General features: G+C 36.1%; 1 protein-coding gene across 2 annotated transcripts in view; it reads right to left on the bottom strand.

Annotated features, from left to right (window-relative positions):
* Window positions 1–13,507, bottom strand: part of DACH1 (dachshund family transcription factor 1) — a 436,806-nt gene that overhangs the window by 48,109 nt on the left and 375,190 nt on the right. For both annotated transcript variants that reach the window (XM_058683162.1, XM_058683172.1), the window contains one exon: window positions 320–471. In XM_058683162.1, coding sequence (XP_058539145.1) covers window positions 320–471 — 152 coding nt within the window. The remainder of the gene's footprint in view (window positions 1–319; window positions 472–13,507) is intronic.

Below are 13,507 nucleotides of genomic sequence, written 5' to 3'. Positions count from 1 at the left end.
GTGCCGTCGTTTAGTAAATCAGACAAACTTAAACAGTTAGATTCCTCCCATCAGTTGGCAATAAGGAGAGAATTGAGGCAGAATGATTTTTCAAATGCCCAGGTCATTTTCACTGAAGCTTTTATTAAGGCTGCTTATACATATTTCTAAACCAGTTTGATTAGTGCAGCAAGTTTAAAATCTTCAACTGCTGGAAAAAGTTCAATGTCATGATTCAGGCAATCTCATGAGTGGCTTAAGCTGGAATAGTATGAATTTGGGAAAAATTCACAGCTTGAGTCTTCCCTGTTCCTTTCTTCCAGGTTACAAAAAGGCCTACCTGTATGTTAGTCAGCAGGGTCTCTATGGAAGACAATCCATCAGGAAACAGAAAAGGAGGCGGAAAACCTGGAGGTAGGGGTTGTCCATGCCCAGTTAGAGAAAGTTTGTCAAGGCTGTCTCTTGCGGTTGGTGTGGAAAGCGGGGTCTCATCTGTATGTGATTGAAACAAAAATATAGAACAAGTTACGCTTGTCTGTTTTTATTAGACCTCAGTAATGGCTTCCCTAGTGGTTTCCAGAACATTTATTGCAAATTGGTTCCTGCTATCAGGAGAAAATGCTTTCTGCTGAATTTTCTTTAATGAAAAAGCTGTGGAGATACAACAAGATAACATTAATGAGTAACTTTATAAGCCTTTTAAATGCAGTCTCTAATGAGACTGAGTTTACAGTGCCATAGAATCTTTTTAAAACAAATATTATCTCACATATAGTTGTGATAATATACTCAGGCTGACTTTATGGGCACCTTCCCAATTATCTCATTTTAGTTTGTTCTGTTTGGATTGACAATAGAATATTTCTAGAGCTTCATATAAAAGAAATGCTTTGTATATTAGTATGTGTGTTGCTCAATTAACCCTTCCTTTATATCAATGATTTGTTCAAATATATTCTTAAGGAATCTACAAAAGGACGTACAATTAAAATTTGTCATTTTACGACTAAAAAGAAAAACCGGAATCAAATATATTCCGAAATTATAAACGAATTATTCAGTATCATTAAAACTAAAGGGCTAATTCTATTGACCCTGAACACTTTTTACCTTCTGATTGAAAAACTAGCCCTTTATACATGAAAAAGGAGTCTAAAGAAAGGATAATGAAACACAACGTCCATAACAATATTTAGAAAATCAAATATAAAACCCTCTAAGATAAATTAATCTTTACTTTATTTATTGAATATTCTTCAAAATTTTAAGCAACTCAGAGTAATGTCTCAATGTGGATTCCTTTTACTCTCACGGTGAAATCTTTTCATTCAGCTCTTTATTATTTGAACATTTTTTTACAGTTTCATTTCAGACACCAACGTTATGGCTTATTTTAGTTTATTATATCACAGAGAAAATTTTATTCATGGCAGGATTCTCAATTTTATAAATATTTTCATATTTCACCCCAGGAAAATTAATCAGAGCAATGTATTTGCACAGTCCTGATAGGATCTCTCAATTTTGCAAGTGGCTAAAAACTTCAGCACACTTGCCTTTATGCTTATAATTTGATTCCACTGTTCTCGATCATTCCTTTATTTTCCATTACAACACCTAACCACACAACACGTTTTCCAATTACCTCTCTCTGGGGCAGAAATATGGAAGTAGGCACCTCTCTGTCTCTAACTAATGTCAGAACAAGTTAAGTTCATCTCCCTCACCTTTCCACATTTCTAGTTAACAGGCCAAAAGGGAAGAGAAGTTGGGGAGGAGAGTATCGGACACAGGCTTGCTTTCTATTAACTGCCTCTCTTCTCACACTACACTCACTCCCTCTGTGGTTTCTCCTTTCACTCCCTTCTCTGTTGACTTACTGACAGGCGATCTGAGGCCGCAGGTTCTAGAAGAAGAAACAGAGTTAAGCAGCTAAAGTAGGACTCTCTGTGTTGTTATATTTTTTCTATCACCCTTGTCACCGGGGGTTGAAGAAAGACTGCCGTGCAGGGGTAGGGCTACTGCATGGCTAATGTGATCAAGATGATCTTGGACACCCTTTACCTAGCTGTCATAAATTACTCCTCCACACCAAGGCTGCTAGTGTTTTCTCATAATAGCTCCAAAAAGGCGCTTGTTAAACATCTATGTGCATGTGAAATTGTTTAAGAATGGAGAGCAATATTTTTCGATCAGCATCACCTTCGCTGTCACATGCTAAAGAAAATGCGGCTTAATAGATCACGGGGATAATAATTGCTTGTCTCTTGAAGAGAGGCATAGAACCAGATGACCACCTGAATTTGCTTTCAGCTTTAGAGACTGATTCCACAATTCTTTAAAGATCGTCTAAGAAAAAAGCACCATATGAATGTACACACACACACACACACACACACACACATTTGAGTATAAGTTCCATCATTCCCATGACTATTTGATGTAACTTCAATACATTTATGCTTGACTATGTTTGGCTGTTGTGCAAATTAATTAATAAAATCACTCATGACACACATATTTACATAGCTAACACTTACTTAACATAAACAATGTGCTAGACACTGAGGACAGAAGGCTTAAAAACACAATCTACAAACCTCAAGTAGCTTAACCTGGACTGGAGTGACTGATCCCAATTGTTAGCAGCCAATTCCTATAGTTAGTGAAATATTTTGTCCCCCAACATTATTTCATTAGCTACTCTATTTTTCCCGATATAGGATTCAAATTGTTCTGTGTGTGTGTGTGTGTGTGTGTGTGTGTGTGCGTGTGTGTGTGTGTGTGTGTGATCTATTTTTCTGCAGTTGCTTCAGTGGAATCCTCATGCTATCTTGGTCCTCACGGTTTCAACTATCATTTGGTATAGACTTGCATGACTGGGTTCATTCATTAGTCATTTTATATAGGAGAGATATTACATAAGGCCACTCTAAATATGAAGCTAAGAAACAGTAAAATTTAGAGCACAGTGACAACTAAAGAAATGAAAATAAAGGGTGATTCTTAAGATCAATATATATTTTTGAAAAGAAGACACACTAATCAAAGATCAAACATACAAAACAAAAATATTCCTTTGGGCTTCAAGACCCTACTAAAAAGTTGTCATCTTGTGGCAATTAACATCATAGAAAGTCTCATTGAGTCTCCTTACAAAGATGGTAAAATTGGGAATATAGTTCTTCCTTTTGAAATAAAAATGACCTTTGATATCCTAAATGCTCTAAGAAGATTAAAGCAAATGTTTGAGAGTCCAGACAACATGGAAAAGAGTTTTAACATTACCTAATCTCCACTGACTTCAAACAGTGAACAATGATGAAGCACAAATTCACAAAACACCTTATTCCAAATTGATATATCTGCACATACTTTTTTAAGTTTTGTTTGTAAAAGAAAGTTTGTCAGATGGCATGCTCTTTGGATTATCACAACATTTGACAATGTAATCTGTCTTCTGTTCTTGAATATTTTGCTTTCAAATAATTTTAAACTTATGAAGGGTTACAAGAATTGGACAAAGAATTCCTAGATACTCCTGGGGTGCGCTGCATGGTAGTCCCCTAAAATATATATCCATGCCTAATCCCCGGAACCTCGGAATGGTAGCTTGCTTGGAAAGAGGATTTTTACAGATGTGATTAAGTTAAACATCTTGAGGTGAGGACATCATCTGGGTTTAGGATGGATGCTGAATCCAATGACAAGTGTCATTATAAGAGAAAAGCAGAGGGAGACTTGAGAGAGACAGGAGAGATCCACAGTCAAGAGGCAGAGGCAGAGTGGAGAGGGAGACGGAGATCAGAATTTCCCAGCCATAGTAAATGCATGATGCTGACAGACACCAAAAGCTACAAGAAGTAAGGAATGGATTCTCCTTTATAGTCTCTTGCGCGGGGTGGGGCTTATGCCTGCGAATACTTTGATTTTAGACCTCTGGCTTCCAGAACTCCAGAAAGGAAATTAATTTTTGTTGTTTTAAGCCGTCAAGATTGTGGCAATTTGTTAAATCAGCCCTAGAAAATGAATCAACTCCTTACTCAAAGTCACCAATTGTTTGTATTTTGCCATGTTTACTTTGAAATTATTTCTCTGCTCTCTCCCTCTCTTCTTCTGTGTGTATGTTTACATATGTTGGAACCATCTTCCCTTTTAATCCTAAAACGTCAATGCACATTTCATAAGTATAAGGACACACTCTTACCTGACCACAGTAAGTATAAAATCAGCAAGAATAACACACAGAGAATACTACTGTTTAATCAAGAGTTTCTATCCCGATTTCATTATTTGTAGGATATTTTACTGTAAAGAGTTAAATAATTAATACATCTTATAATGTACTTGACAAATACTTGGGGAATATTTTCTCTGGGTTTGTGGTTATATACTAGCCACTAAGATGGCCTCTGGTGATTCCTCCCTCCTGTTACTCACATCCTTTCTAGAACCTTCCCCCTTAATCTGAGTCAGATCTAACAAACAGAGAAAAACAAATATGTTAGTCTGTCACTTCCAAGATTTGGTTATAAAAACTTATAGTTTCCATTTTCCTCTCTTTCTATTATATTTCTTGCCCTGGGAAAAACCAGCTGTCCTGTCATGAGACAACCCTGTGGAGGTACACATGACAAGGAACTGAGGCCTGCCAGAAACCATGTGAGTTGGCTTGAAAGCAGATTCCCCCTGCCCGGTTGAACCTTCACATGAGGCTATAACACAAGCTGACAGCAGAGCTGAAACCTCATGAGAGACCTTAAACCAGAAGCACCTAGCTAAGTTGCATCCAAATCCTGATCCACAGAAATTGAGATTTTAAATGTGTCATGGTTTAAGCCACTAATTGTTGGTACAATTTGTTACACGGCTATTGATAACTAGAACAGGACCTCACATTTTGAATACTTTGGATTATGTATAGAAAATGACTTAGTGTCCAAGGTGTATCAACCACTTTGGACATGTAACAACTTCTTCAGGCTTCGATTTTCATATATATATATATATATATATATATATATATATATATTTCAACCTATATATATACTGAATGAAACAAACTCTAGTGTCATGCAAATGTAAAATTTCACATTCTCTATTATCTCTTATAAAAATTCTTAAAAATTAGTTGAGTGGATGGGACACCTGGGTGGCTCAGTCGGTTAAGCGTCGGACTTCAGCTCAGGTCGTGATCTCACAGTTCATGAGTTCGAGCCCCGCATCGGGCTGACAGCTCAGAGCATGGAGCCTGCTTTGGATTCTGTGTTTTCCTCTCTCCCTGCCCTCCCCCATTCATACTCTGTCTCTCTCTGTCTCAAATAAATATTAAAAAATTAAAAAAATAGTTTAGTGGACATTCCACCCATATTTACTGGAGATTTCACCTATATTGACTGAAAAAGAATTGAATCACATAAACACAAAATTCCAAAGCAAGTTATTAATTATATAGGTTTACAAACTCCATTTTACAAGGATTCTTAAATTTTCTGGCTTCATTTTATCAAATTAGAAAAAGTTCAACCATTTATAAGACAGGCACTCCCTACACCTGGGATGGAAAATTAGATGCAGGGAAGGGTATGTCCTCCTAAGAATAAAGTAAGCACTTTTGAAAGCCACACTAACTAGGGTACAAATTTTTAAGTACTCCATATCCATAGGGGACCAGTAGTTATGCCAGTACTCAAAGGAGTTCTTGTTATTTTTAAATTCCTAAAAAAGAGTGGTTTATAACTTTCTTGTATTTTAATTCAGTTGCAGGGAACCACAGTGGTTTTCTAAAGGAAAATAGAACTGCACATAATACAATGTCATAAATGATTTCATCTGTTAACCAGAAAAATACTGATTAACATTTTAATAATTATATAATAAGTATAATGACAGTTATAACAACATACAATCAATTAGGATCAACTAGGATATAATGGACAAGATAAATAGAAAGCAGAGATGGAAGATAAGAAAACGTTTATAAATCCAAAATCAATGAAGTATGAAAAAATGATATTTCATTCTGCTCATCATTTCATCTCATGATTTTCCTTGTATTTTAAGTCACATATCAATAAATGACTATCAGTAAGATTGATGCCTCTGTAAGACAGCTTTTTTTTCCATCCAATCTTATCACACGTAACAATTTAGCAGGATATCCTAAGGAACAATGTTGTTTAAAAAAATAATGGGCCTCTACTTTTAAAATGTTTTCTTTCCTGTTAATAAAATCTACTCAGTTGTTATTTTCATAACTAATCCCTTTGGGTTTGAATTATATATTCTCTTTCAAGTTCTTGTGTGTGTGTGTGTGTGTGTGTGTGTGCGTGTGTGTGTGTCTTTTTGTATCTGATGTCTTTTATTACATCATAAATTCCAAGTACAAAAATATTCACTTTTAGAAAACCATACGTTCCAAGGGAATTCACATTTATTCATCTTGATGTAAGTAGATAGCAACACTATTAAAATAAAAAAGTCTCTCTATTTAATGTTTACAAGTGATCTGGGATTTTGTATGAAAATATTATATTTTTATACTGGAAAAGTGAAAAAATGTTGACAAAAATTCTAGAGAATATGATAATCTCTATGAATATTTATTTATCAAAATATGAATGTTTCTTTGACCCTTTTTGTTACATTTCTATCACAATTATATAGAAAGTTACATTTATTGGTGTTTTTTTTTAAACTCATTGGCCACATCATTCAACTGGAGTACGGGCATGAATAATCTAAAATACCAAGGGTTGGTATTTAAAAGATTTACTTGAAACTTATATTCAGGCATCAGACACAGTCATTTAAGTTGAGTTTAATCATAATCTCAATCCTACTTCACTCCTACTGTAGGACGCTTGGTTTAATTTGGCAGTGGAAACTAATAATAAAGTAGAATACTGTGATCCGGAGTGTAATCTTCAATTAGAAATGGTCATGGAAACGTTTTTCTTTCTATTTTCATCTTCTCATAAAATAACAGATTACAAAATATCACATCAAATTTTATTTGCACGACTTTCATGTATCTATTTCAAGTCTTATAAAATATCCAGGGGTATGATAGAGTAAAGCTATTTTCCCGTATTTAATTTTAAGCCCACTTCTCAAAATCTGGATGCAGCTATGGTAAAATGAAGAGCAAACCAGGCTAGATTCAGAAAGTGTGAGTTCAAGCCCTGGCTCTAGCAAGTATTAGCAAATAGTGGAGAAAAAAATCCATTTCTTATATTCTATGAGATTCATTTATTTACTAAAAAGATGATTACAAACTCAAAGGATTATAGTTTAAATCCAAGTAGATTATGTATATGAAAGTGCTTTGTAAAATATAAAATGCTAACAATAAACTCTCAATAATTAACAAATCACTAAATGTATTCTACATTTCCTTTGGTAAACTTGGCTTCAATGTGCCATGGAGAGAATCTTGCTCTTGTACCATAAGCACGAGACTTCTCTACTATTTCTCTCGAATGAGGCTTGTGATGATGAAGTATTACGTTGATAATAAAATTCTTACTATATGTTATTTTGGTTGCCTTATACAAACTAACCCTGAATTAGTTCAGCGAACAGTTAAAATTAACTATGATAGAAATAACTTGAGAAAGGGCAAAAGGATATGAACTAGTTTATCAACTTCTCTTCTGGCAGCAGGACCTAGAGGAAATGGGTAAGGTGACTTACACAGAACGAAAACAGTACAGATTCTGGAGAAATCGACTGTCAGAAACATAAAAACACTTACGAGTTTCCTTGGAACAGTATCTGGATTTTGAGTTTGGGTGAATGAAGGGAAGGATTTAATATGGAAAGGACATCATTGTAAGTGCGTGTTTGGCAGCATGCTGGAGGTGCGCTAAAATATACACCAAACTCACAGTTCTGCCTAATCTGATGCACTTTAAACTATGTATTGCACATATATGCAATTATCACCTGTATCAGTGGTTCTTACCTCTTGTGTAGTTTACCTTTGAGATGCTGATGGAAATCAAGGATCACTCCTTAAAGGTAAAAATAGAACATAGAATCTCAGCTCCCTAACACAGAGTAAGCCCTTATTAGTATCTGTCGAAGGAATATGTGAATGAGAGGAGTTGAGGCTAAAGCTGGAGCAGTAAAAAGTGCAGAAATGAGAAGGATGTAAGTCTCTTGCACACCCTGAGGTTATATCACACCCATGATAGTAAAACTAAAAATACCTTCTATTGGAAAACCACTCTATTGATTACAAGACAACTGCATAGACATTATCTTGCGTGAGGAGGAAGCTGTAGAAAGAAGATTTTAAAAATGCATGCAATTATAATCTCAATAAGGTTATGGTGCCAAAGGATTGATTCAAATGGCACCCAGTGGTTATTAAGAAAGGGGAGAGATAATATTTAGATGATACAAGTACAGAAAGGGTGAAGAAAATAAAATCTTCATGGCAAGGTATATTAGAAACGAGCACTGAATATTGGGAAAGAATTAAACAGGAGGAGGTCAAGTGGTTCTATAAGGAAACCATGCAGGTTGACTGTTCAAGGAAAACCGGCATCCTGAGGGTCCTGAAGAAACTTTTATTTTTAAAGGGAAACCCTATTTTCTACCATTATGCTGAAAATACAGTCTTTAATTTCTGGCTATTCTACATTTATATTTCAAAAATCTATGTATGAAGGAAACTCTAAATCAAGCTATAGATTAATAATTCCAGACAGAGACTTGACGGCAAACTCCTCACCGTCTTTCGCACCTGAGACAATGAAACTATACACTCTGATATCTGTGTGTACATTTTTTTTTCCTGCCACAGCTTCACAGCTTGGGATTTCTTGGCATGCGCGCGTGCGCACCCACACGCGCGCGCACGCGCGCGCACACACACACACACACACGCGCACACACACATTTACCTTTTAAACACTTCGGGTGCTTTTACCCCTGCTTGTTTGTTAAAGACATAAGTCCTAGTGTTTATGAAAGAGCTGGCACAGCTATGCTGAAAAGATCCACTTCATTGACCTTTCTGTCTCTTCCGTGACCCTGTAGGTTTAACCTCACTGCTGATACTGCAAGTGAATATGGGAAAACATTTATTGAAAGCTGCATAACACACACGGTTATATTTCCTCGGTTGATGTTTTGCATATCTGCACAGTAGGGCCATTAAGGGTTCTAAGAGCACAACGGAAACAATCATAGCGTTTGTTTTTAGATGACTGACTCAGGACATGTACACCAGGCTTTATATAGAAACTGTTTTTGTTTTATTAAGGGACTGTTTGCCTGTTAGTGATAACATCATTAAAAATAAATGAAAGGGGGCTGGTAAAATGCTTCCCAAAAGCAGAAACCTAATTAAAGGTGATATGCCTGCTATGAGGCTTTTTTCAGGACTCAGAAATAGAACGAGGTTAGTTCTTTCTCATTTTATAAGGCCCAGAGAAGACCTCACACTAAAACATCACTTCTGATCTAATTTTCTATTTCTGTGTACTTTAATAATCTACTTTACGGGCTATGCTTGCCCATAGAAAGTGAGCTAGTTTTGTTCCCACAGATAGCTGCTTCATCATGTCGCAGTGTATGAAGAGAAAATCTGATGGTTCGGGTCAAACAAACAAAAAAAAAAAACACTCTCCTTTTACAGCAAATCGTACTGGTTGTGATATACACAGTCACAGCAGTTGAAATAATGCACAAATATTTCATAATCCTAAAAGACCACTTTTGAGAGTCCGAGTTAATGGTAAAAAAACATTTCCAAATCATGGTTTATAATTTCAGAAAGAAAAAAAAAAAAGTAGACCCTTTCATTTTAAGGGGTGGAGTTACTCTAATTTCATGGATGGTGGAAAAAGCAGGAAACTGCATTCCCTTGATAACTCTGCCCTTATTGTGCTGTGACCTTGGCCAATTTACTTAAATTTACATCTGCCAAAAATGAGTTTCTGAAATGTGCTTTGAGAATTTTCAGGGGGGTGGGAGGGAGGAGTTGTCACATCAATTCAAGGCCTTTTCAAAATTAATATTACTTTAGAAGTAAAGAGAAAAAGAAGAGAACACTGGGCTCCCTCACAGAGCACTATAGTTTTATACCCTGGTTTCTTCTTGTCACCTCTGCACAGTTTGGGTTCATTTATGAGTCTCCAAGCTGAAAATGAATCTTTTGCTAAGCAAATAAAACAGAACAATTCCCAACTTATCCCCCTGAAATGTAAAGTAGCTCTGGTATTATGGATTATTTAAAATTGGATTTGCACATAGGTGTTAGACTAAAATTATCATGGAATTATAAGAAGTGTGAGAAATCTTTGGAAATCATTTGGTGTACATTTTCATTTTTCAGACAGAATAAGTCCGATAAGTGATTGACCCAAAGTTCTTCAAACCCAAGTTTGCAAATTCTCATTTCTTTCTTCATTAAAAGTTATAGTATCAATTTAGAGGAAATACTGGGAAAAATATTCTGAATGCTTCCAAGGGTATGCAAACCCACAAATATACACACACTTAAGACAACTGAAGCATAGCAGGATATTTAATAACTATTAAGGAATTTTAGGAGCGATAATAATGTGATTGTGATTTAAAGACAAGAGCCCTTATTGTTAAGATATATACACTGGAAATTTAAAAAATATATATTTACAGATTAAGTAAAATATGTTGGGGATTGAGTTCAAAATTACCTGAGGGAGAGAAGGAATTGGGTGGGGATATTTATAATATCAGTTGGGGCTTGCAATGATCATTTTTAAAGCCAAATAATGGGTAGGCATATAAGGGGTTTGTTACTCTATGCTAATTTTATGCTTGTTTGAAATTTTCTATAATAAAGGGATTTTAACATAAAAATAATGCTATGCAGTAAAAATTCTATTAACTCATTTTTCTTTCAAAATTCAGAGGCATTGGTATGATGATCATCAGCATTACCATCAAAATAACTAGCATATACTGAGTGCTTTCTGTGTGTGCAAAGCAATGTTCTAAGCACTTTGCATGCATTAACTAATTTAATCCTCTCAATAATTCTGGTAGATTGTTACTAGCGTTCTACTCATTTTACACATGAGTAGATAGAGGTAAACATAAGTTAATTAACTTGCCAAGATAACTCGGCTAGTAAAGAGAGGAGCCAAATTCAAACCTAAGTAGCCCTGCTCCAGAACCCTTAAACATACGAGGAGTAAAATATAAATTATCTATAAGATTTTTTTAAATGCATTGGTATACGTGTTCAAGTATAAGAAACATACATTCCAAAAAAGGTAATAATTTTATACTTATTTTATCTCAGACTAGAAAGAAAACTTAGACATTTCTATGTCATTCCTTCTTAATCAAGGCTTGACTTACTTCTTAAAACCTAGCCAGCATTCATCTTAAGAAGCCAAGATTCATTCAAACTGGCGATTTGCACTGTCAGACTTGTAATCATTCATTTCTTTTTTAAGTTTATTTATTGATTTTGAGAGAGAATGAGCATGAGCATGACTTGGGAGAGGCAAAGAGAGAGGGAGGGTGAGAGAATCCCAAGCAGGCTCCACAATGTCAGCACAGAGCCTGATGCAGGGCTCAAACCCACGAACCGTGAGATTATGACCTGAGCTGAAATCAAGAGTCAGATGCTCAACCAAATGAGCCACCCAGGTGTCCCAGTGATCATTTATTTTTGAGTCCAAGATATTTTACCTTAGCAATGAAATTCCAGATTCTCACCACCTGGGACTAGCTAGAGATCTCCAACCACAAGTACAATCGACAATATCATCCCTAATTTCAGGTGCCCACACAGGTATCTCCTGCAAATTCCCCCATTCTACACACCTTTACTAAATGTCAACCATCCTGAAAAAGTGTATACTTTGTGAGAAATATTTAACCATGAAAATATCACTTTTAAAATGTCACATTCATTCCATTAGATAACAACAAAAACAAAAACAAAAACAAAAACAAAAACCAAGGTCTACTTAAAGATTCTTTAAAAAGTTACAAGTGTTGAAGGAATTCACTCTAAGGAGCCAGTTCCATGCCTTACCCATTCGTCAGCTACAATTCAACCTTGAGTATTGCCACAGTTTATCTCTTGCACTTGTTCCAGTTTAGCATCTCCTAAAATTCCTCACCATATAACCCTAGCCATGAACTTGCCTCACTTTTCACCATGAGAACTTTGTTTAGGTTTCCAGAACCAGCCCCACTCCTCCCCTGACTCTGTCACCGCGCTCCATGCTCACACCAGAAGCTCAGGGAGTTCTTGGCTACCGCTGGGCTCTGGTAAGATATCAGGTACCAGGTTACTGAGATGTTGCCCTAGACATCAACTTGCTGATCTAGATAAATTAGCTTATGTAAGTCTGCTAATTGATCACAAATAATGACTCTTTCTAGGCCACAGGTGTGTTTTACTAGGTCGCTTTCTTCTCACGTCCCTTGTCACAACCTCCTGAGATGGGAAGCACAGCGTGTGGAAGCGAAAAGTCTCCCGAGCCGACAGCCTCATAGCTCTACACCTTCAGCTTCACTGTCTTGAACCCATTCGTGTTTTCCCTCCCATATGGAACAACTAATAACTGATACATTTCACCAGCACTATTTCAAAGGATCAAATTCAGTGAAAATTATAACCAAAAAACTTCCTTTGTAGGTTTGTTTCCTGAAGTGTGTACAACATGAAAAACTGTGAGGGAAGTAACTCACCATCTTGTTCACTGCTGTAACCTCAAAGGATGGCACATGACACAATTTTTATCATCGACTGGCTGAATACCTGATATAACTGACCTCCACTAGTTAGTGGGCTAAGCTCTTTGTTCTCATATGAATAAAGATAAATTTAAGCTGAGGTTAGTCTACATTTTAAATCAGTTGAGTCTGAATGAAGGAGAAGATATGTAATACAAAATGTTTGCACTTTGGGTTGCCTTTTTAGAGATGCGAATCCAGCATAAAAAAACTTTTCTATTTTCTTTACGACATTTCTTTAAAGTTTATCTTTATTCAGTTTGAGAGAGAGATAGCAAGTGGGAAAGGGGCAGAGAGAGAGAGAGGGAGGCAGAACCCCAAGCAGGCTCCACGCAGTGAGCGCAGAAAACACGGGGCTCAAACCCACACACTGTGAGATCATGACCTGAGCCGAAATCAAGAGTCAGACGCTTAACAGACTGAGAAACTCAGGTGCCCCTATTTATGATAATCTAAGTTTTAAAACCTCAATTTAAAAAAATTGTGTAAATATATCTGTGGCTATCCAGTGCAGAAAGGGAACTGCTGATGATGTGTAAAAAGCATTAAGATTTGATTCATGAGCCTATGTCATAAGTGATGTTGGCTGTTCTGGGCACTGGTGAACATACCATGACAGAGGGTCTATGCAAAGGCTGATACGCATCCTGTCAAGAATATTATAGAAACTCTTCCCTAGAAATTGATAGGAGGTTAAACTAAATGACCTTTTTATCCCTTTTACCTATTGAGATTTTACGACTTCTTCCTTTAAAACTAACTGCTTTCTAACATA

The sequence above is a fragment of the Neofelis nebulosa genome, chromosome 1 (assembly GCF_028018385.1).
Source record: "Neofelis nebulosa isolate mNeoNeb1 chromosome 1, mNeoNeb1.pri, whole genome shotgun sequence".
NCBI classification, from domain to species: domain Eukaryota; kingdom Metazoa; phylum Chordata; class Mammalia; order Carnivora; family Felidae; genus Neofelis; species Neofelis nebulosa.
Note: the sequence above shows the minus strand (reverse complement) of the source record. Positions and strands in the feature narration are given on the sequence as shown.